The sequence below is a fragment of the Herpailurus yagouaroundi genome, unplaced genomic scaffold (genome assembly GCF_014898765.1).
Source record: "Herpailurus yagouaroundi ecotype Mexico unplaced genomic scaffold, PumYag 191, whole genome shotgun sequence".
Classification (NCBI taxonomy): Eukaryota; Metazoa; Chordata; class Mammalia; order Carnivora; family Felidae; genus Herpailurus; species Herpailurus yagouaroundi.
In genome coordinates this window covers 12,328,640-12,350,486 of record NW_024412422.1, presented here as the reverse complement: position 1 = coordinate 12,350,486, position 21,847 = coordinate 12,328,640, and the positions used below count along the sequence as shown (strand labels likewise).

General features: G+C 37.8%; 1 protein-coding gene and 1 non-coding gene across 12 annotated transcripts in view; one reads left to right on the top strand and one right to left on the bottom strand.

Annotated features, from left to right (window-relative positions):
* The window catches only part of IFT81 (intraflagellar transport 81), a 229,763-nt gene that overhangs the window by 166,237 nt on the left and 41,679 nt on the right, over positions 1-21,847 (top strand). For 8 of the 11 annotated variants that reach the window (XR_005781174.1, XR_005781172.1, XR_005781173.1 and 5 more), the window contains 4 exons: positions 10,188-10,274; positions 11,305-11,376; positions 11,461-11,546; positions 18,821-18,866. Coding sequence is in view for 6 of the 11 variants with exons in the window: in XM_040444141.1 (XP_040300075.1) it covers positions 10,188-10,274; positions 11,305-11,376; positions 11,461-11,546; positions 18,821-18,866 (291 nt within the window). In the remaining 5 variants the exon portion in view is untranslated. The remainder of the gene's footprint in view (positions 1-10,187; positions 10,275-11,304; positions 11,377-11,460; positions 11,547-18,820; positions 18,867-21,847) is intronic. The other 3 variants (XR_005781175.1, XR_005781176.1, XM_040444146.1) reach the window with 1 other exon arrangement.
* LOC121010493 (U6 spliceosomal RNA) lies at positions 8,766-8,875 on the bottom strand. The gene has a single exon (XR_005781204.1). It is a non-coding gene; the product is annotated as a U6 spliceosomal RNA (small nuclear RNA).

Here is a 21,847-nt window from a genome sequence, read left to right as displayed (position 1 = left end):
GGAAGGAAGGAAGGAAGGAAGGAAGGAAGGAAGGAAGGAAGGAAGGAGGAAGGAAATATATAATCAGAATCATAATTGATAAGAGGAAGCAAATGATGTGATTGTTAGGAAGGAAAAGTTTCAGAAAGGAGATTTTTGAGCAAAGTTTTGAGATTGAGGACATCAAGAATTGTTTTCATGGTTACATTCTAATCCATTGATTTTCTTAAAGCTTTTCTTGAGTAAGCAACTTGGAAACCAAAGGGACTGGTTATGTGTATTTCTAGTGATGATAAAATTTCTCCCTAATAGTAAGCTAATAAATCTATTTGTAAATAATTCTTTTATTAAATTCATTTATATATTTTTTCATTTATATATTAAATGAGTTTTATTGAAAGGATATTAAGGACAGTAAAGAAAAAGTGCTGTTATGGAATTCTAAGGATCAGAAACATAATCTGTCTGGAACAGGTACAGGTACCATAACCTGTACTCTTTATTGTTCATCTTACATGCTAAGACCTTCCTCTCTACATATTTTATGTTGAAATTTCACTAACTGTGCTATTTTCTTTGCATTTTCTAATTCAAATTCCTGGTGCAGCTCTTCTCTTTTGGGGGCAGTTTTTCATGCCCAACTATCTCATAGACTATTGGCTATCCTCAGGTCAGGTCAGGGGTCCATTCTTAGTCCAGCCAGCTATGCTTGTAAGGACAGGATGAGAAGAAAGGAGGGTAATATGGTACCAAGTATGGCTACCTAGAGAATTTTCCCTCTGGAGAGGCTATAGATATGTCAGTACTTTAATTGACATCTTTTAATTCACCACCTGTTATCCTATTTGTAACAGCTGAACAGTGTTCATCTTTGCATTTCAGCCTTGTCCTCTCATATATACTTTTTTACATGGTTGGAATTTTAGTATATACTGCACTTAGTTTAAGGTTCTATTCAGACAGTGTAGATAGAATCATTAAAAACATGCACTACAGAATCAGGCAGACCCTGGATAACCTTAGGTAAATGACTTTATTCCTATAAACTTTAGTTTCCTCATCTGTAAACTAGTCTCTTCGTAACAGGGTAGTTGTAAAGACTAAATGAAATAATGCATATAATGACTAATGCAACAATGACTAACTAATACATAAGAACTTTTTAAAAAGTATTTATCTGGGGGCGCCTGGGTGGCTCAGTCGGTTAGGCGTCCGACTTCAGCTCAGGTCACGATCTCACAGTCCGTGAGTTCGAGCCCCGCGTCGGGCTCTGGGCTGATGGCTCAGAGCCTGGAGCCTGCTTCCAGTTCTGTGTCTCCCTCTGTCTCTGCCCCTCCCCCGTTCATGCTCTGTCTCTCTCTGTCTCAAAAATAAATAAACGTTAAAAGGTATTTAAAAAAAAAAAAAGTATCTGTCATGCCTGGGTGGTTCAGTTGGTTAAGTGTCCGACTCTTAATTTCAGCTCAGGTCATGCATGACCTGGTGGTTCATGAGGTCAAACCCCACGTCAGGCTCTGTGCTGACATCGTGGAGCCTGCTGGGATTCCCTCTCTAAATAAATAGATAAATAAATATTTTTAAAATATTTATTATTATAATTATTAAAGAGACTTTTAAAAGAAGGGATAGTATTTATTGCTTTTCAACCAAATTGTTTTCTGAGTAAACTATATACCAGATCTTAAATCCTATAAAGTCATGTATTATAATAATGTAACCAAACCTGAAACTCATTTTCATGTGATTTAACTCAATTTCTCTGTATGTGACAGACTGCCTACCACTCCCATCACAAAGAAATGTACCCCTCTTACCACCAGTCCCAAATAATACAACTCTCCAGTTCTGTCCATATCATCAAGTCAGAGGGGTACTTAAGCCACATCAACATTTTCATCTCTGTCTTCTGCCGTGTTGAAAAGGCACTCTGCTAAGGACAAATACTGCATGATTCCACTTACAGGAGGTACCCAGAGTAGTCACATTCACAGACACAGAGTAGAATGGTGGTTGTGGGGCCATAGCGAATAGGAAATTAAGTGTTTAATGGGGACAGAGTTTCAGTGTGGGAAGATGAAAAGAGATCTGGAGATGGAAGGTGGTGATGCCTGCACGACGATGTGAATGTATTTAATGCCACTTAAAAATGGTTTCAGTGCTGGGGCACCTGGGTGGCTCAGTCAGTTAAGCATCTGACTTTGGCTTAGGTCATGATCTCACAGCTTGTGAGTTCGAGCCCCACATCAGGCTCTGTACTGACAGCTTGGAGCCTGGAGCCTGCTTCAGATTCTGTGTTTCCCTCTCTCTCTCTGCCCCTCCCCCACTCACACTCTGTCTCTCTCTCTCTCAAAAAATAAACATTAAAAAAAATTTTTTAATATTAAAAAAAATGGTTTCAGTAGTAATTTTTATTTTACGTATATTTTTACCACAATAAAAAAATCTTTTAGGGGTGCCTGAGTAGCTCAGTGGGTTAAGTGTCCCACTTTGGCTCAGGTCATGATCTAATGGTTTGTGAGTTCAAGCCCTGTGTCGGGCTCTGTGATGACAGCTCAGAGCCTCAAGCTTGCTCCCAATTGTGTGTCTCCCTCTCTCTCTGCCCCTTCCTCCCTCCCTCCCTCTCTCTTTCTCTCTCTCTCAAAAATACATAAACATTAAAAATTATCTAAAAAAATCTTTTAAAAGGGGACAGGACTTGCCTGTTTGCGTTAGCTGTTGGGTTTGTTTTTTGTTTTTTTTTCCCAGTGGTTGAGTTCATTGTATTTGGTGAGTGTCTGATGCTTATTTTGTTTATCTCCATATGTCCATCTCCTGCATCCATGTATAGTTCTACTTTTATCCAGAAACCTTTTGTGATAAAAAGTATACTAAAAAAAAGAGGCTAGCCAAGACATTGATTGTAAGCTCTTTTCAAATCTTAACTGAAATTCTTAATTGTTCTCTACTTTAAATATTATTTGGGTTTTTTTTAGAAGAAAGCATTTTTCTTCTATTTTTTTAGATGTTTATTTATTTTTGAGAGAGAGTGAGAGAGAGAGTGCAAGAGGAGCAGGGGGAAAGAGAGGGAGATACAGAATCCAAAGCAGGCTCCAGGCTCTGAGCTGTCAGTACAGAGCCTGACATAGGGCCCAAACTCACCACCTGTAAGATCATGACCTGAGCCGAAGTCGGACGCTTAACCGACTGACCACCCAGGTGCCCTGAATATTATTCATTTTTAACTTGCATGTACTTACCACTCAAAACTACATAAATGTCTTGTTAAAGTGCAGGACTACTTGAAAATACTTTATACTTCTTGCTTTAATGGGCAGCTCTGAAATATTTAGGAAACTTTATAGTGAATTGTTTATAGTGAACATTTCCTTTCTATTGTACTTGTATGTTCTAAATTTGAATAATAACAACTGTTTGAAAACTAGAGCACTGCAACTCCAGATGTATAACTTACATTTATCTAAATCTTTTATAATCACCTAGAATGAGAATAGCATCTTGAAAAGTGTTATGTTTATTTTCTTAGGAGTAGTTCTATAAATTACATGTAATTAAATGTCATAATACATAAAATTGCTAATATAATGGAAGAGCTAAAATGCTCATTTTAGAGTATAAAATCTGACAATTATTGATTTCACTGAGATATTTCTCATTGATCCCTTTTTCTTATAAAAGTAAAAACATGTTCTTGGTAAGAATTCAAACTGAAATTCTATACCCATTAAAAACAGACCATTCACCAAGAAGCTTTAAATGATACATTTGAAAAGCTTGATCTGATGAATACATGGAGAACCCAGTACTCAACAAATGGAAAATACATTCTTTTTAAGATCAAGTCACCGAAAAAAATTAGATTGGCCTCTGATCTCTCCATGGCCACACTTAACCCTGGAAGACAGTAGAGCAGTATACATTAAAAAGGGGAAGAATAGAAATTATCTCTCTCTCTACACTCCCCAGAAGTAAAACAGGTCCTTATGCGTTTTCCAGAAATTTCCTGAGAACTAATGAATGGATAATTATTTATTGGCTGCCTAAAGTTTGTTCTACTCTCCAGAAAGACAAAGGCTTTTTTTGGTGGTGGCAGACAGAATTAAACTCTGACTGATAATTAAGAACAAAACATCTGCTTCCTTTTGTTTGCATTTGCCTACTGTACTTTTGCCCATCTTTTGCTTTTAACTTTTTATTTATTTTTTTTAATTTGTTTTTAATGTGTATTTTTTTGAAGGAGAGAGAGACAGAGTGTCAGTGGGGGAGGGGCAGACAGAGAGGGAGACGCAGAATCCAAAGCACACTCCAGGCTCCGAGCTGTCAGCACAGAGCCCCACGTGGGGCTGGAACTCAAAAACCGTGAGATCGTGACCTGAGCCGAAGTCAGACACCCAACTGACAGCCACCCAGACGCCCCTGCTTTTAACTTTTTAAAAATTATCTTGTTGTAGGTGTCTCTGAATAGGTCTTGAATTGGGTTTTGGTATGCGATATAATCTGAAGGGTTTGTTTTAATAAGTAAGTTTAGACCCTTTAACTTTATTGATATGCAGACATATTTGATCTTAGTACATGTTATGTGTAGCTTTTGATTTTTTTTAAGTTTATTTATTTTGAGAGAGGCAGAGAGCGAGCAGGGGAGGTACAGAAAGAGAGGAGGAGAGAGAATCCGAAGCGGGCTCTGTGCTGACAGCAGAGAGCCGGACATGGGGCTCGAGAGAGAACCGTGAGATCATGACTGAGCCGAAGTCAGACGCTTAACCGACTGAGCCACCCAGGTGTCCGTAGCTTTTGATTTTAAAGCCCCCCCAAAAAATCCTGGGGTTTGTTTTGTTTTGTTTTCATTTTCTCTCTCGTTTTTTTCTCCTTGTCCCTCTCCCTTATCCTCCCTGTATGTGTTTCTGGCTTGTGGTTTTGGTCTGGTGGTGATATTTGTAACTCTACCATTAATCATCCATTTCTATAGGTATTATCTATTAATCCCCACTGTGAGCAGTGATGAAATGAGTTTTTTTCCTCTTCCTTTTCCCCTCCTTCCCTCTCTTTTAGTACTTGAATTTAGTCAATCATACTGTCTCTTACTATTTGCCTTTATACTTTTAATATACTTATAACTTGATTCATCAGATTTAAATTATATCTGTTGGTTTAACAGATATAAAAGATATAACAGATATCTGTTCCCCCACTCACCCCTAGCAATTAAAAATTGAGGAAACCAGCTTATTTATTCTACCTTCCACTTTCTTTTCCCTTTCCCTTCCCTGGAGATTTTGTAGTATCATTTCTACATTGTCAGGGCATGTAACATTTACATTCTCTTCTATTACCCTGGTTCCCACTTGTGTTTTCAGTGTTAAGCCTGTAATTATTAGATTCAGTGCTCATTACCAATCCTTTCACTGCCCTTTTTCCTAATTTTTATTGTCTGTGATTTGTCCTCTAGGAGAATCCTCAAAAAAAACCTCACAAGAACAATATTCCCTAATGAGTTCTTGCATGTTCCAGAGTTTCTTGCCTTAAATATTTAAAAATTAGCTTGACTGAGCATAAAATCTTTACATTGTGCTTTCTTTCCTTGAGAATTTTTAAAGTATACTGCTCTACTGTCTTCCAGGGTTAAGTGTGGCCATGGAGAGATCAGAGGCCAACCTAATTTTTTTTTGGTGACTTGATATTAAAAAGAATGTGTATTTTCCATTTGTTGAGTACTGGATTCTCTATGTGTTCATCAGATGAAGCTTTTCAAATGTATCACCTAAAGCTTCTTAGTGAATGGGGAGTTGTTTCATGGATATAGAATTTCAGTTTTACAAGATGAGAATAGTTCTGGAGATTGGCTGCACAGCACAGCGAGTGTACTCAGTACTTAACTGTACATTTAAAAATGGTTACAATGGTAAATTTTATGTTATTTTGCCAGAATTAAGAAAAAGATTCCTGATTTAAAAAAAAAAACCTTCCTGGTAAATTATTCATTTTATCATTTTTTTATTCTCTTTATTCCTGCTAAGGTTTTGGTCTAAGATTTTTATTTTTATTTTGTCTGCTATTAATGTAAGTATGCCAGCTTGCTTTCTTATGATTAGGATTGCCTGGTATATCTTTTTATTTCTGTTTTCTTTTAGCTTTCTGTGTCCTTACTTTTGTCATGTCTCATAAACAGCATATAGCTAGATCTTATGTGGGTGGTTTCTTCATTCAGTTTGAGAATCTGTCTTTTAATTGGTGTATTTAATACCATTTACATTTACTTTTAGTATTGATACGTAGGGATTTATTTCTGTTTTGTACATCCGGTTTACTGTGCTTTTTCTTTGCTGCTTCTTTCGTGCCCTTCAACGCATCACTCTGTGTTCTTTTATCTTCTTTGCTCCCTTTATTTACTTTTCTATCTTCTATTCTGGTATTGTTATTCCTAAATTTTTAACATATATTTTCATGACTTAATGAACTCTAAATCTAGTAGGCATCTCCTGAACAATACAGGGACCTTAGAATAGTTCAACACCCTCTCTTGCCTTACATGTGTGTTGTTATCCTCTAGTAGTTTATTTCCATTTTATTTCTTCCTCTCTCTCTTGTTTTTAGTAGGCTCCACACCCAGAGTGGAGCCCAACACAGGGCTTGAACTCATGACCCTGAGATCAAGACCTGAGCTGAGATCAAGGGTCGGATGCTTAACCGACTGAGCCACCCAAGCACCCCTATTTCTTCATCTCTAAAAGTAGTTGTCGATGGGGCGCCTGGGTGGCGCAGTCGGTTAAGCGTCCGACTTCAGCCAGGTCACGATCTCGCGGTCTGTGAGTTCGAGCCCCGCGTCAGGCTCTGGGCTGATGGCTCAGAGCCTGGAGCCTGTTTCCGATTCTGTGTCTCCCTCTCTCTCTGCCCCTCCCCCGTTCATGCTCTGTCTCTCTCTGTCCCAAAAATAAATAAAAAACGTTGAAAAAAAAATTTTTTTAAAGTAGTTGTCGGGTGGTCATTACTTATAATCACTATTTTATACAGTCATTTCCTGCTTAGATTGACTCACAAATTTAACCCTTCTCACCATTGTTTCTTACAGTTTAACCCTTCCTTCTGGATTCAGTTTCTTTCTTCCTGAAATTAAATTTCCTTGTTTTTTTTCTTTTAGCAGTTCTCTCAGTAAAGAATCATCACTATAAGTAAACCACCTTTTTTTTTCTTTAATAATGGTTTGTTCATTGCTTTCTGGTTTCTCTTGTGTTGAAAAGTCTGCCATTAGTTTAATTATCATTTCTTTTTAGGTAATATCTTGCCTATAATTGGTTATAATATTTTTATTTTTGTCTTTGGTGTTGTCCAATTTCACTACTGTGATCTAAATACAGATTTAGTTGTATTTGCTCTGCTGGATTTTGTGTTTTTTGTCTTCCATTAATTCTAGGAGAATTCTCCATGATATCTTCAAATATTCTCTGCCCTGTTTTCTTTAGTTCATTCTCCAGCGACTGCTATTATTTGCAGTTAGGCATACTTATGACCCTGTGGGGATGACAGGGGATGTCTGTCCCCTATTGCATGACTTTGTCTTCATATTTTTATCTTTTTTGTCTCTCAGTGACGAATTTTAAATAATTTCTTCAGCTCTGCTTTTGAGTTCATTCTTTGTATCTTCTGAGCTGTGTCTAATTTCACATTTATACCATTTAATTTTTAATTTCAATGACTATTTTTTCATTTTTGTCTATTTTTACTCACTGTACTTTTTTTCTTAATCTTTTGTTTTCAGTTCCTTTTTTATGACTTTGTTTCAAGCACACTTATATCTTCTGATCCTCACACATAAGGATTGATTGTTTCCTTGTGTATTTATACTTTTGGATTGTGAGCTTGTCTTTAGTAGGGTTTTGTCTTCTGAATCCCAGCAGCTAGGATGGAGCATGTGTCCCTCCAGAATGGCTTTGCAGTTGTCTCTCCTGGTGTTTTGGGAATATGACAAGCTCAGAGCTAATTTTGAGTTTATGTCTTGGCTTGGAAGTTTGTGTAGGAAAGGGTAGATTTGAACGAATCTGCCCAAGGATGGGCCCTTCTCTCCAGCTGCCCCTGCAGCAGCACAGGTGCATTTTCTGATCAGTGTAGCCATCAGACTCATAGGCCACACATGCACACACACACAAAAGCGGCCATCTGCTATAGCACCTTCATCTCATTGAGAGTCCCAGCTGCTCCCATTTACGGTGGGAATGACCATCACCCACAAGAGTCTGAAATATCTGTAGGTCCCTTTGATACATAAAAGCCACAGCTCCTTTTTATAACCAGTTTCTTTTTTCCAATAAAAATTAAAAGGATTTTTAACTTCCAAGCGTTTTTTTGAGACAGTACAACTAACACAATGAAAATCAGAACATCTTATTAATAAATGTAACAACAAACCAAAGTAATTTTGAGCATAAGTTAACCCATTTATTATAGGCTAGTAATGTTTGAAATGGTAGAGCTTCCACTGGTCTTTCGATTCCTTCAGATGTTACTGTGACGGCAGAAGTGGTGTTGTTAAGTCCGGCCCACCAGCTACCTTTTTCATGCAGGAACCACGGTGCCAGATCCCCACAGCTCGTCTTTTCATCTTGGTTTTGCCACAGAGCAAGCAAATGTACTTGGCATGCTGGCTTATTTCAATTTTCTTCACCGTTTTCCTGAAGGAGGCACCATAATGGAGCCCATATTTACATATGATTCTGACCTTCTGACCTTGGTGCATTTAGCCATGTCACCACAAACTAGGGCTGGGCCTGGAGACAGCTCCTACCAGGTTGGTTTTGTTTTGATATGGAAGCTTCACAAGTTTGCAGTTCATCCTTGCACAGAAACGCCATGCTAATCTTCTCTGTATCATTCCAATTCTTAGTATATGTGCTGCCACAGCAAGCACCCCACCGGTTTTTTATACTATGCTAGTCACCCCAAACCAGATGCAGTCCCACACAACAAAGGAAGCACACACAACACTACCCATTCGTGTTCACTCTCCTGTTCCTTCCCCAGAAAACTGCTGCGTGAAACCAAGGTCATTCTGAGGCTGGCTTGCTTCATTCCAAGCCTGGTGTTAACCCTTTACACCCAGCCGCCCAGGTTGAAAAACAGCCTGGATTCTATGGGGTTCTCAGTTCTAACTTCCCACTCTGTCTTCTGCCCTGCCTGGATATTAGAATCACTCCATTACTGAGATTGACTGCTCCCAGCTTCCTTCCCCAAGGGCAGGCACAGTGTGTCATCCTTCATTTCTGGCCCTGGTAATTCCTCTTCCTTCCTGAGAAGTTCATTTCAGCTCTGGATTTGAAAAGATGTTTGCTCCACCTTATCAAGCATTTGTAGATATTTTTAGCATTTCCAGTATTTATAGATGATTTTTGGGTTATCTAATCCAGAATATTACATTAGAAGGAAGTTTGAAACTACTCAAACAGCCTGAATTCAAATTCTGACACTCCTTTTCTTCAGTATAATCTTTGACAAAGTATGTGGCTTCCATGAACTTTCTCCAAGCATGATATGGGGGTATTAATACCTACCTCAAGGGGTTGTGGTAAGATTGAGTTATTGACAAGGGTAAGCTCAAAGGCCCTACCATGGTTTCCAAAGTTCTGACCAAGCCCCTGCCAAAGCATTCAGCATCTTCTCGCACTTTGCAGACATACTCCAGTATAATAAACTACTTGTTCGTTCTGAATTGTTCTCTCTGGCTTCCAAGCCTTTATACACAGTGTTCTTTTTTTCTGAACATTCTCCTCCCTTGTTCACCTTCCCCCTAGCTGTTGTACTAATCCTTCATCCCTCAACTTAGGTATCAGTTTCTCTATCACTGCTGATCTCCAAGCCTGGGTTAAGTCCTGTGAGAGTCCCACGTTCTCCTATAACACTTACATTTGCCCATCATACCACTCAACAGGCTGTTTACTTGTCTGAACATACTTTAGGGGAAGGATTTTGGCTGTTTTGCTCACTGTTGTATCCCAGCTCCTAATAAAGAGCCTGGCACACAGCTCAATACATGGTAGCTATTATTTTTATCAGCATCTTCATCTGTCATAATTCTCAAATGTCTGATTGTTGTATAAATAACTCTTAAGTATGCCAAGAAGCTTAGAGTTAAGTTACAAGACTGACAAGGGCATGTATTGTTTCAGAGCCACATTTTAGGCCTTTGTTTTTCACTTATTCAATCATTTATCCTTTCATACTAGGAACTAACCCAGGAGTGTGATGAAAAGAAATCCCAGTATGATAGCTGTGCAGCAGGCCTCGAAAGCAATCGGTCCAAATTAGAACAGGTAAGAAGATAGTTTTTATTTTTTCACAATTTAGCAGAAACTGCCTGTGTATGCATGTTTTCACTACCCTGGCATCAAAAGATTCCCAAGTCTTTACCCTCATTCTCTGAGCCTGTCCCCTAAGCTCGAGAGATCTTTATTTCTTCAGACGTGATGCATACACACCAAATTCTCCATCTGTACCACAACCACCAAGGCCCAGGCCACAAGCAGGTGTCTCCCACAGTAACCCAGCTCTGCTCTCTTACCTTCACCCTTGCCTTCCTAAGGTTTTTTCTCTTTAGAGCAGCCAAAGAAACCTGTGGGAAACTTAGGCCACCCTCCACTAGCTTCCTACTGCACTTAAAACCTGACTTCCAAACTATGGTCTGCAAGGCCCACCTGCCTCCTGAACTTCATGTTCATGTGCTGTTCTCTTCATCCACAGGGCCACAGCCACACTGGCCTTCTTCTTGCACATCAGACAAGCTAAGCTTGTTTTCCCCTCATGGCTTTTGCTTGTGCTATTCTCTCTCTGGGACACTCTGCCTCTACCTCTTTACCTTGATCTCTCCTGCTCATCATCAGGTCTCAGCCTGAATGTCACCTCCTCCTGGAGGTCTTCTCTGATCATCCTATCTAATGTTGCCTGTTGGGTCGCCCTATCACATTCTACTACTACTGACTTTTCTTCATAGTACTGAAGAAAAGTCTGAAACTACCTTCATTACCTATCTCCTTGTTTATGCCTATTTCCTCTACTTGAATGAGAGCAAGGGCCTATAGTCTTATTCACCGTTGTGTCCCCAGCACCTAGCACAGAGTTGGGCACATGGTAGGTACTTAATAAATTAATAACTGAACCTGTAGGTTTTGGAGCAATAGGAGTAGTCTTTAGAAAAGATTGCAACCTAGTCTATGATGGCAAACAAAATTATAATCACAAAAGAAGAAATTACTCTGATGGCATTTTGTTGTACATTTAAAGTCATCCTTTCTGCATTTGATTATTCTTTCAATAATGTTGCCCATTTAAAATTATATATTGTAGGAAGTCAGAGGACTCCGTGAAGAATGTCTTCAGGAAGAAAGTAGATACCATTACACAAATTGTATGATTAAGGTAAAATAAAGAAAGAGGATCAAGAATTTTTCTGAGATTTTTCTGTATCAAGGACTTAACCTAAAATTTAATCTTTCCACTTAGAACCTAGAAGTACAACTTCGTCGTGCTACTGATGAGATGAAGGCTTATGTTTCTTCTGATCAACAAGAAAAAAGAAAGGCAATTAGGCAAGTAATTTTGTTGTTTCTATATTGAGTTACTTAACGTTTTCACCTATATAAGTTTCTTTTTAATTTTACTAACTTCTGTATTTAAACTCCAGTATAGTTCTTGTAGTGTTACATTAGTTTCCGGTGTACAACATAGTGATTCAGCAATTCCATACATACTCGGTGCTCATCATAATTGTACTCTTAATCCCCATCACCTGTTTCACTCATCCCCCTCACCCACCTCGCCTCTGGGAACCATCAGTTTGTTCTCTAGAGTTTCGAGTCTGTTTCTTGGTTTGTCTCTCTCTCTCTTTCTTCCTTTGTTCATTTGTTTTGTTTCTTAAATTCCACATATGAGTGAAATGATATGGTGTGTGTCTTTCTCTGACTGACTTATTTCACCTGGCATTGTACTCTCCAGCTGCATCCGTGTTGTTGCAAATGGCAAGGTTTCATTCTTTTTTATGGCTGTGACCTGTAGAAGTTTTATACATAAGATGGAATTACTAAATTGGGGGTACTTAAATAAGCAGATATTAAGATATTACTTAGGAATAAATCTTGTTAAATATCTTCCTGATACTCCAGCCCTACTAAGTAGGAATACCTGTAATTTACTTTCTGGATTGCTTGATTTTTTATCATGGCAAAAAAAAAAAAACGATATAAAATTTGCCATGTTGGGGCACTCGGTGGCTCAGTAGGTTGAGCGTCCGACTTCGGCTCAGGTCATGATCTTGCGGTTTGTGAGTTCAAGCCCTGCATCAGGCTCTGTGCTGACAGCTCAGAGCCTGAAGCCTGCTTCGAATGCTGTGTCTCCCTCTCTCTCTGCCCCTCCCCTGCTCATGCTGTGTCTCTGTCTCAAAAATAAATAAAACATTTTAAAAAAATTAAAATTTGCCATGTTTACTATTTTCTTTAATTTTATTTTTAATTTTTTTAAATTTACATCCAAATTAATTAGCATATAGTGCAACAGTGATTTCAGTAGATTCCTTAATGCCCCTTACCCATTTAGCCCATCCCCCCTCCCACAACTCCTCCAGCAACCCTGTTTGTTCTCCATATTTATGAGTCTCTTCTGTTTTGTCCCCCTCCCTGTTTTTATATTATTTTTGTTTCCCTTCCCTTATGTTCATCTGTTTTGTCTCTTAAAGTCCTCATATGAGTGAAGTCATACGATTTTTGTCTTTCTCTGGCTGACTAATTTCACTAAGCATAATACCCTCCAGTTCCATCCGTGTAGTTGCAAATGGCAAGATTTCATTCTTTTTGATTGCCAAATAATAATACTTCATTGTGTATATATATATATCACATTTTCTTTATCCATTCATCCATTGATGGACATTTGGGCTCTTTCCATACTTTGGCTATTGTTGATAGTGCTGCTATAAACATGGGGGTGCATGTGTCCCTTCAAAACAGCACACCTGTATCCCATGGATAAATGCCTAGTAATGCAATTGCTAGGTCCTAGGGTAGTTCTATTTTTAGTTTTTTGAGGAACCTCCATACTGTTTTCCAGAATGGCTGCACCAGCTTGCATTGTCACCAACAATGCAGAAGAGATCCTCTTTCTCCGCATCCTCACCAACATCTGTTGTTGCCTGAGTTGTTAATGTTAGCCACTCTGACAGGTGTAAGGTGGTACCTCATTGTGGTTTTGATTTGTATTTCCCTGATGATGAGTGATGTTGAGCATTTTTTCATATGTTGGTTGGCCATCTGGATGTCTTCCTTGGAGAAGTGTCTATTCATGTCTTTTGCCCATTTCTTCACTGGATGATTTGTTTTTTGGGTGTTGAGTTTGATAAGTTCTTTATAGATTTTGGATACCAACCCTTTGTCTGATATGTCATTTGCAAATATCTTCTCCCATTCTGTTGGTTGCCTTTTAGTTTTGCAGATTGTTTCCTTCGCTGTGCAGAAGCTTTTTATTTTGATGAGGTGCCAGTAGTTCATTTTTGCTTTTGTTTCCCTTGCCTCCGGAGACGTGTTGAGTAAGAAGTTGCTGCGGGCAAGATCAAAGAGGTTTTTGCCTGCTTTCTCCTCAAGGATCTTGATGACTTCCTGTCTTACATTGAGGTCTTTCATCCATTTTGAGTTTATTTTTCTGTATGGTGTAAGAAAGTGGTCCAGGTTCATTCTTCTGCATGTCGCTGTCCAGTTTTCCCAGCATCACTTGCTGAAGAGACTGTCTTTATTCCATTGGATATTCTTTCCTGTTTTGTCAAAGATTAGTTGGCCATACGTTTGTGGATCCATTTCTGGGTTCTCTATTCTGGTCTATTGATCTGAGTGTCTGTTCTTGTGCCACATGTTTACCATTTTTAGGTGTATAATTCAATTGCATTGATCACATTCACAGTGTTATGCAACCACCACCGCTATGCAATACCAAACCTTTTTTTTTTTAATATTTATTTATTGCTGAGAGAGAGAGAGAGACAGAGCATGAGCATGGGAAGGGCAGAGACAGGAGAAGACACAGAATCTGAAGCAGGCTCCAGGCCCTGAGCTGTCAGCACAGAGCCCGACACGGGGCTCGAACTCACAAACTGCGAGATCATGACCTGAGCCGAAGTCGGATGCTTAACCGACTAAGCCACCCAGGTGCCCCTATAATACCAAACCTTTTTCATCACTCTAAACAGAAACTCTTATAATCATTAAACAGTAATTCCCCATTCCCCTTCCCCAGGAAAAATATAATTTCATAGTTCCTTTTTTTTTTAAATATTTTATTTATTTTTAAGGCAGAGAGAGACAGAGCATGAGTGGGGATGGGGCAGAGAGAGAGAGAGAGAGGGAGACACAAAATTGGAAGCAGGCTCCAGGCTCTGAGCTGTGAGCACAGAGCCTGACGCGGGCTCGAACTCACAAACTGTGAGATCATGACCTGAGCCTAAGTCAGATGCTTAACCAACTGAGCCACCCAGGCACCCCAACATAGTTCCTTTTTTAATAAACATTCAGATTGGTCTATTTTTAAAGTCCCACATGACCTGGACTCTAGTCATCTGCCTATTCACTGTGCAGTGTGAGTGCATTACAGTGAGAAGCTGTGTGTCTGCAGTGTGCCAGCCTCAGAACAAAGAAGGGTGTGTAAATATCACTAGTCCTTATATGGTGTTTTTTTTTGGTAATCCAAGCTTGCAACATTCTGTAATATATCAAATACGGCCGGGGCGCCTGGGTGGCTCAGTTGGGTGAGCATCCGACTTCGGCTCAGGTCATGATCTCACGGTTCGTGAGTTTGAGCCCCGCTTCGGGCTCTGTGCTGCCAGCTCAGAGCCTGGAGCCTGCTTTGGATTCTGTGTCTCCCTTTCTCTCTGCTCTTCCCCTACTCACACACTGTGTCTCTCTCAAAAATAAATACAGATTAAAAAAATATTTTAAATCAAATTCTTTAAAAAATACATTTATGGTTTAATTGCTAGGTGTGATAAAATGCAGTAATTGAACAAGCTAAGCTCTCTGCCCCTTACCACAATTCACATGTTTCACTTTTACCATCCAGTAAGAACTCCCAAGTGTAGGATTCACATTTATTCTAGATTGCAGTGGAGATTTTTTGTGGCATATACAGTAATGTTTCAAAAAGGAATCTAGTAAATGGAATGTCTTGCAAAATCTAATTTTTAAAATATATAATGCACTGGAATGCAAGCCAGACTGAAAATACCCTATAAATAGAACAGTGTTTTCTCTAATACTCTGACATATTACACATATTAAATGTACTTATTCACATTCTTTCATTGAGTGTAAACTTGGCTCAAATCTGTATGGTCAATGTTAATATTTTACAAATGTGAGAAGTTTTTATTCCTGAAAAAAAGTTTTAAAAATTTAAGTTCCATTTTTTCCAAAGGTATCAATATAAATAGGAAATAGGAAATATTGTCACTGAACTATTGGTTTTCTGGCCAGGTATTCTTTTTTATCATTTTCAAAATCATCATAAACCTTTACCATTAGTTTTCCCATAGAAAAAATATTTTGCCCTGACTAGAGTAGTACATAAGAATATTATAAATAAAATAGTGTTAATTGTATTCTAAACTCATTGATATATGTTTAAATTATTATTATTATTATTATTATTATTATTATAGTTACAATATTTTTATGGTTGTCCCATTTTATTCTTTTATGATACTTTTGAGTAAGGCCAATGGTCTAAGAAATTAGAATGGGGTTTTTTTGTTTTTGTTTTCATTTTTAAGCTTATTTATTTTGAGAGAGAGAGAGTGATAGTGTGAGTGGGAGAAGGAAAGAGAGAGATGGAGACAGAGAACCCCAAGCAGGCTCCTCACTGTCAGTGCAGAGCCAGACCCGGGGCTTGAACTCATGAAACCACGAGATCATGACCTGAGCCAAAACCAAGAGTCAGAAGCTTAACCAACTAAAACCACCCAGACACCTGGAGAAATTAGCATGGTTTTGAAAGATTGCCTGCAAATTTTAATTTTATTTAAAGAGGCAGCATGTTGGGGCACCTGGGTGGCTCAGTCAGTTAAGTGGCCGACTTCAGCTGAGGTCATGATCTCACAGCTCACGGATTTGAGCCCCGCGTGGGGCTCTGTGTGACAGCTCAGAGCCTGGAGCCTGCTTCTGATTCTGTGTCTCCCTCTTTTTCTCTGCCCTTCCCCTGCTTGCTCTCTGTCTCTCTCAAAAATAATAAACATTAAAAATTTTTTTTAATAAAATAAAGAGGCAGCATGTTTTATTTCAAAGTACTAAAGAGGGACTCATTGGGGCGCCTGGGTGGCGCAGTCGGTTAAGCGTCCGACTTCAGCCAGGTCACGATCTCGCGGTCCGTGAGTTCGAGCCCCGTGTCAGGTTCTGGGCTGATGGCTCGGAGCCTGGAGCCTGTTTCAGATTCTGTGTCTCCCTCTCTCTCTGCCCCTCCCCCGTTCATGCCCAAAAATAAATAAACGTTGAAAAAAAAAAATTTAAAGAGGGACTCATAAAATTTTCTTACTAACCTGGTTTTTCTAGTTCCAAGTTTTGTGACCTTGGGCATATCATTTCCTCATCTATATAATAGGGAGAACAATTTATACCACAGAAGATCAAGTTAAATATAATGCATGCAGCAGTGTTTTGGAAATTATATAGCATGAGTTACTGGAGGACAAGGACTCTGTTCTGTTTTCTTCCTGAAACCCTAGGGCATGCTTGGTACATAACAGGTGCTCCATAGTTATTTCTTGAATTAAGTCATTGAATAAATTAAAATAATTACATATTAGTGTTATATGGTAAAAGAGCATGAGCCTTTGATCTCTTGATAAAATATAAATGGAAATTCTGTGAGGCACCTGGGTGGCTCTGTAGTTGAGTGTCTTGACTCTTGATTTCAGCTCAGGTCATGGTCCCAGGGGCATTGTGGGATCAAGCCCTGCATCAGGCTCCACACTGAGCATGGAGCCTACTCTCCCTCTCTCTCTCTCTCCCTCTCCCCTTTCTCTTTCTCTCTCCCTCTCTTCCTCTCTCCCTCTGCCCCTCTCCCCCACTCATGCTTTTTCTCTCTCTCTAAAAATAAAATCTTTAAAATATATATTTTTATGTATTTTATATTATATATAAAAGTATATTTTATATAATAGGTCTTATTTAATATATAAATATATAAGAGTCAGAGGCTTAACCAACTGAGCCACCCAGGCGCCCTGAGGATTTTGAGTACTTGTGAAAGCCACCCTTTCTGTTCTAGTCAAGTTTACCTCCCTTGTTACATGAATGCAAATCTTCCTTCACTTAAGCTGCTAGAGTTTCTCTTTGTGGTTTATGATTTCTTGGATTCCCAGTTTTGTGTTGTTTAACTTCTTACTACAGCATAACTTTACACAGAAACATAGTCTTTTTCCTCTAAATTTGAGGTCTGAAGTCTTTTTTTATCTTCTTTGTCATTGGTTCCTTTGTCTTCATCCTTCCATCTTTGTCCTTAATACTTTAAATATCACTTTTGTCTTATGGAGTGTTAAAATATAATTATGTCTTTTATATTTTTAAAAACACAATACAATGTTATTGTATTTTTATTTTTACTTGAAAATTATGAGCTGTTTTAGCTTGTAAAAGAGATGCTTATAAAAACAAAAGTAAGCATTATGAAGTATAGTACACAAAAACTGAATGTTGTCCATGTTGCCATGCCTCAGAAATACCTACTGTTAATATTTTGGTGTATAATTACTCCATATTCTTTCCCCATGCATTTGCGTGTGTGTGTGTGTGTGTGTGTGTGTGTGTGTGTGTTAGCAAATGCATGGGGGAAATTTTATGTGTGTGTATACAAAATAAAGTTAAACTTAAGATACAGTTTTTCCCTTAATTTTATATCTAGAGTTCTTTCCACTTCAGTATTTATAGATCTACTCCTTCCTTTTTACAACTATGTGTTATTCCTTTGAATGGATATACCAAATTTATTAAAAATTTACCCATCTATTGACATTTAGTTTGTTTGCAGATTTTTACTGTTATAAACAATGGTGAAGTAAATAGTCTTTACATTTACCTTTCTTAAGTTATGAGAGTCTTTTTTAGGATGACTTCCCAGAAGTAGAATTGCAGGGTTAGATGTTAATGTTTATTTAAAATGTGTATCCTTTCTCCTTTCTATAAACCTCTTCAAAAATAAAGTGTGGGGGCGCCTGGGTGGCTCAGTCGGTTAAGCGTCCGACTTCGGCTCAGGTCATGATCTCACAGTCCATGGGTTCAAGCCCCGCGTTGGGCTCAGTGCTGACAGCTGGGAGCTTGGTATCTGCTTCAGATCCTGTGTCTCCCTCTCTCTGACCCTCCTCCGTTCATGTTCTGTCTCTCTCTGTCTCAAAAATAAAAAAAAATCAAAAAAAATTAAAAAAAAAAAAGTGTGACTGGGGCGCCTGGCTGGCATGCAACTCTTTGTTTCAGAGTTGTGAGTTTGAACCACATTTTGTGTAAAGATTACCTAAATAAATAAAAACTTTTAAAAATTGTGACTTAGAAAGATGGTTTGCCATTGTTTTAAGTGTAAAATAGTACTTAAGTACTATTTTAAATACAGAAATAGGACTTAACATTTTAATTCTCTTAATTATGTGGTGTTTTATGGGGTTTTTTCCCCATAAATTACTAATTACTAGAAGAATTGACTAAAGATGGGGAAAGAGAGTATTTGGTTTCATTCTGACTCCTGTGTAATATATTTAGATAGATATGTTAATTTATAATTTAGTTGTATGACCAAATCAATTGAAATAAATTGAAACTAAGTCATTATGTTGATTCCCCAGGGAGCAGTATACAAAAAATATTGCTGAACAGGAAAACCTTGGAAAGGTAAGAATGTATTAGTTATTTTTTTAAGTGTGTCTAATTCAGGCTTTCAGTACATGGTTTTGGGACTGTCATTCTTTTTTAAAGGTTATGGTACAGTTTTCAAAGGGAAATTGAATCTTTCTTAATTTCTTACAAAGATGAAGTTTCTTCCTTAGGAATTTATGTGTGTGTGTATATAAAAGTGAAGGCACATGGATTTTTGAAAGAAAAAAATCTAGTTTTATTTATTTTTATATCTAGTTTTAATTAACAAAGAGTTTATGAGAAGGTTCTAAGAAACAAAAGCACCATGTGTAATAAACTACAAGTTTTCAGATAATTCTCAGGTATCTCTTAATAAGTATAAACTTATTTATTTTATTTAATAAGCACAAAGCTCATTACTATGATCCAGGCACTGGTCTATGTCCTTTACAAATATTGATACATTTAACATAAATAATCAAAAACCCTTACTTGTCATATTCAGCTCCCTCCCTGCCAGTCTTATGAATGGAGGAATATGGGATTGAGTCTTGTTTTCTCAGTTCTCTGAGCCACTCCTAGTAGAAGAGGTGGTAGCTGGTAAAGACCTTGATCATCGGGACTTAAGTGACTAACTCACTGATTTTTCTAATTGACTTCATAAAGCAACACACTTTGACAGTCATTTTAAAGATACCAGCTCTGTCATTCTTTTTTTTATTTTATCTTAAGATCTATATTTATCAAACTCAGGACCAGTCATCAAGTAGGCTGGGTTCAGTCCTCGGTTTGTGGTTCTGGAAAAGCTCCTTAACCACTTTGGAATTCATTTCCTCATGTTTAAACTGAAATATGTAGATTGGGGTACCAGGGTGGCTCAGTCAGTTGAGCATCTGACTCTTGATTTCGGCTCAGATCATGATCTCATGGTTCATGGGTTCAAGCCCCACATTGGGCTCTGCTGCAGTTTTTCTTTTAAAATACTGGCTATATATTGGCATCTAATTTTACTGTTCAAATATTCTTGAGTCAGCAACCTAAAAATGACTACATCTATATGTGTGTGCGTGTGTGTGTGTGTGTATATATATATATATATACACATGTATATATGGGGGTGTGTGTGTGTGTGTATGTGTGTATACATATACATGCTTGCCCATTTGGAAAGTACAAATGAAAAATATGGCTTTGTTTCAGTCATAATGCATTGTATAATTAAGCTTTTGGTCTGACTCAATATATTGGTGATGATAAAATTATTCATCCTTATTTACATATTCTGGTTTGAATTATTATTAAAAACATACATGTATCTATGCTTTTACATAAATGCTGAATCAGTTCCCATAAACCTGTAAGTAATATTCTAAATTTCAGGGAAAAAATGGTATGGAAAACAATGGCATAATTCCTAAATAGTCTTTGTAAAAGTGTTTTTAAAAGATTTTTTTAGGGGCGCCTGGGTGGCGCAGTCGGTTAAGCGTCCGGACTTCAGCCAGGTCACGATCTCACGGTCCGGGAGTTCCAGCCCCGCGTCAGGCTCTGGGCTGATGGCTCAGAGCCTAGAGCCTGTTTCCGATTCTGTGTCTCCCTCTCTCTCTGCCCCTCCCCCGTTCATGCTCTGTCTCTCTCTGTCCGAAAAATAAATAAACGTTGAAAAAAAAAAAGTTTTTTTTAAAAACTAAAAAACTTAGAAAAATGATTATGGAAAATTTCAAGCCTATATAAAAAGTAGAGGAAATAATGTAATGAATTCATGTGAAACCATCATCCAGCCTCAATAATTAGACTTAATGACACATTTTGTTTTATCTATAGTCCCGCCTATTTCCCACCCCAAATCATTTTTAGGCAAATCTCAGAGATCCTATTATATTTTTTTGATCATATTTCAGTTTGTATTGTAAAGGCCTTTTTTGAACGTAACCACAATACCATTATCATGCCCAAAATAATTTAACAATAATTGCATAATACCAAATACTCAGTCAATGTTCAAGCTTCACCAATTGTCTCATCATTTCTTACTGTTTATTTGTTTGAAACAGGATCCTAATAAGAATTCATACAGTGCTATTAGTTGATATAGCTCTTAAGTATCTTCCTCTGGGTTACTCTTTCATCTTTCTTTACAATTTATTTGTTGGAAAATTAAAAGAAAAATAAAATCTAGTTACTTGTCCTGATGGGTTTCCAACATCCTGAACTTTGCTGATGACATCCCTATGGTGTCAACTAGCATGTTCTTCTGTCCCCAGTATGTCCTTTGAATTGGTAGTTAGATATAGAGGCTTGATTAAATATAATTCAGTATTTGGGAAGTATACTTCATAGGTAGTAGTATGTATTCTTTGAGGAGGCTCTGTATAATAGGCAGCCAGTGAAGTCACTTCCTAGACCCATTAATTAATTAGAGGTTGCAAAATGATGGCATTCTAATTATGTTGTTCCTTCTTCATTTATTAGCTGGAATAATTCTGTAAAGAGTAACTCCTTATCAACTCTTTAGTTACCCTAAGATACAGCTCAAATAAGAAAGGCAAAATAACTGCTGATTTGCTTGTTTATTGGTTTTCAAAATGATGAGTTTTTTTTTTTTTTTTAAATCATCCTTGACAAGTACCTTTATGACTCCTGGATTTAACTTATTGGAGATATTTCAATCTATTATAATTATTATTCCTGTCAGTTCTCGAATTGCCCCATTTTAAGCCAGTAGAAGCCTCTTGAAGTCAGCTCCTGAATGCTTTGGAAACAATCCTGCTAGATTTTGATGGCTTATTTTCTGGTATGACAAAATGTTCCGGGCTTACCCTATACTTTTCCTATTCCAAACCTGGAATTTCTCTAAAAAGTGTTTCTGTTTCTCTAAAAAAGTGTTCATCTGTTCTTTCTGTATTATTTGTAAATAAATGCCCATCACATTAATGTAAATTTAAAAAGAAAGGAAACCTTAAGTTGATACCCCCAATCCCTCAGAGAAATTGTGAGTTCTACACATCTCTTTCCATTTA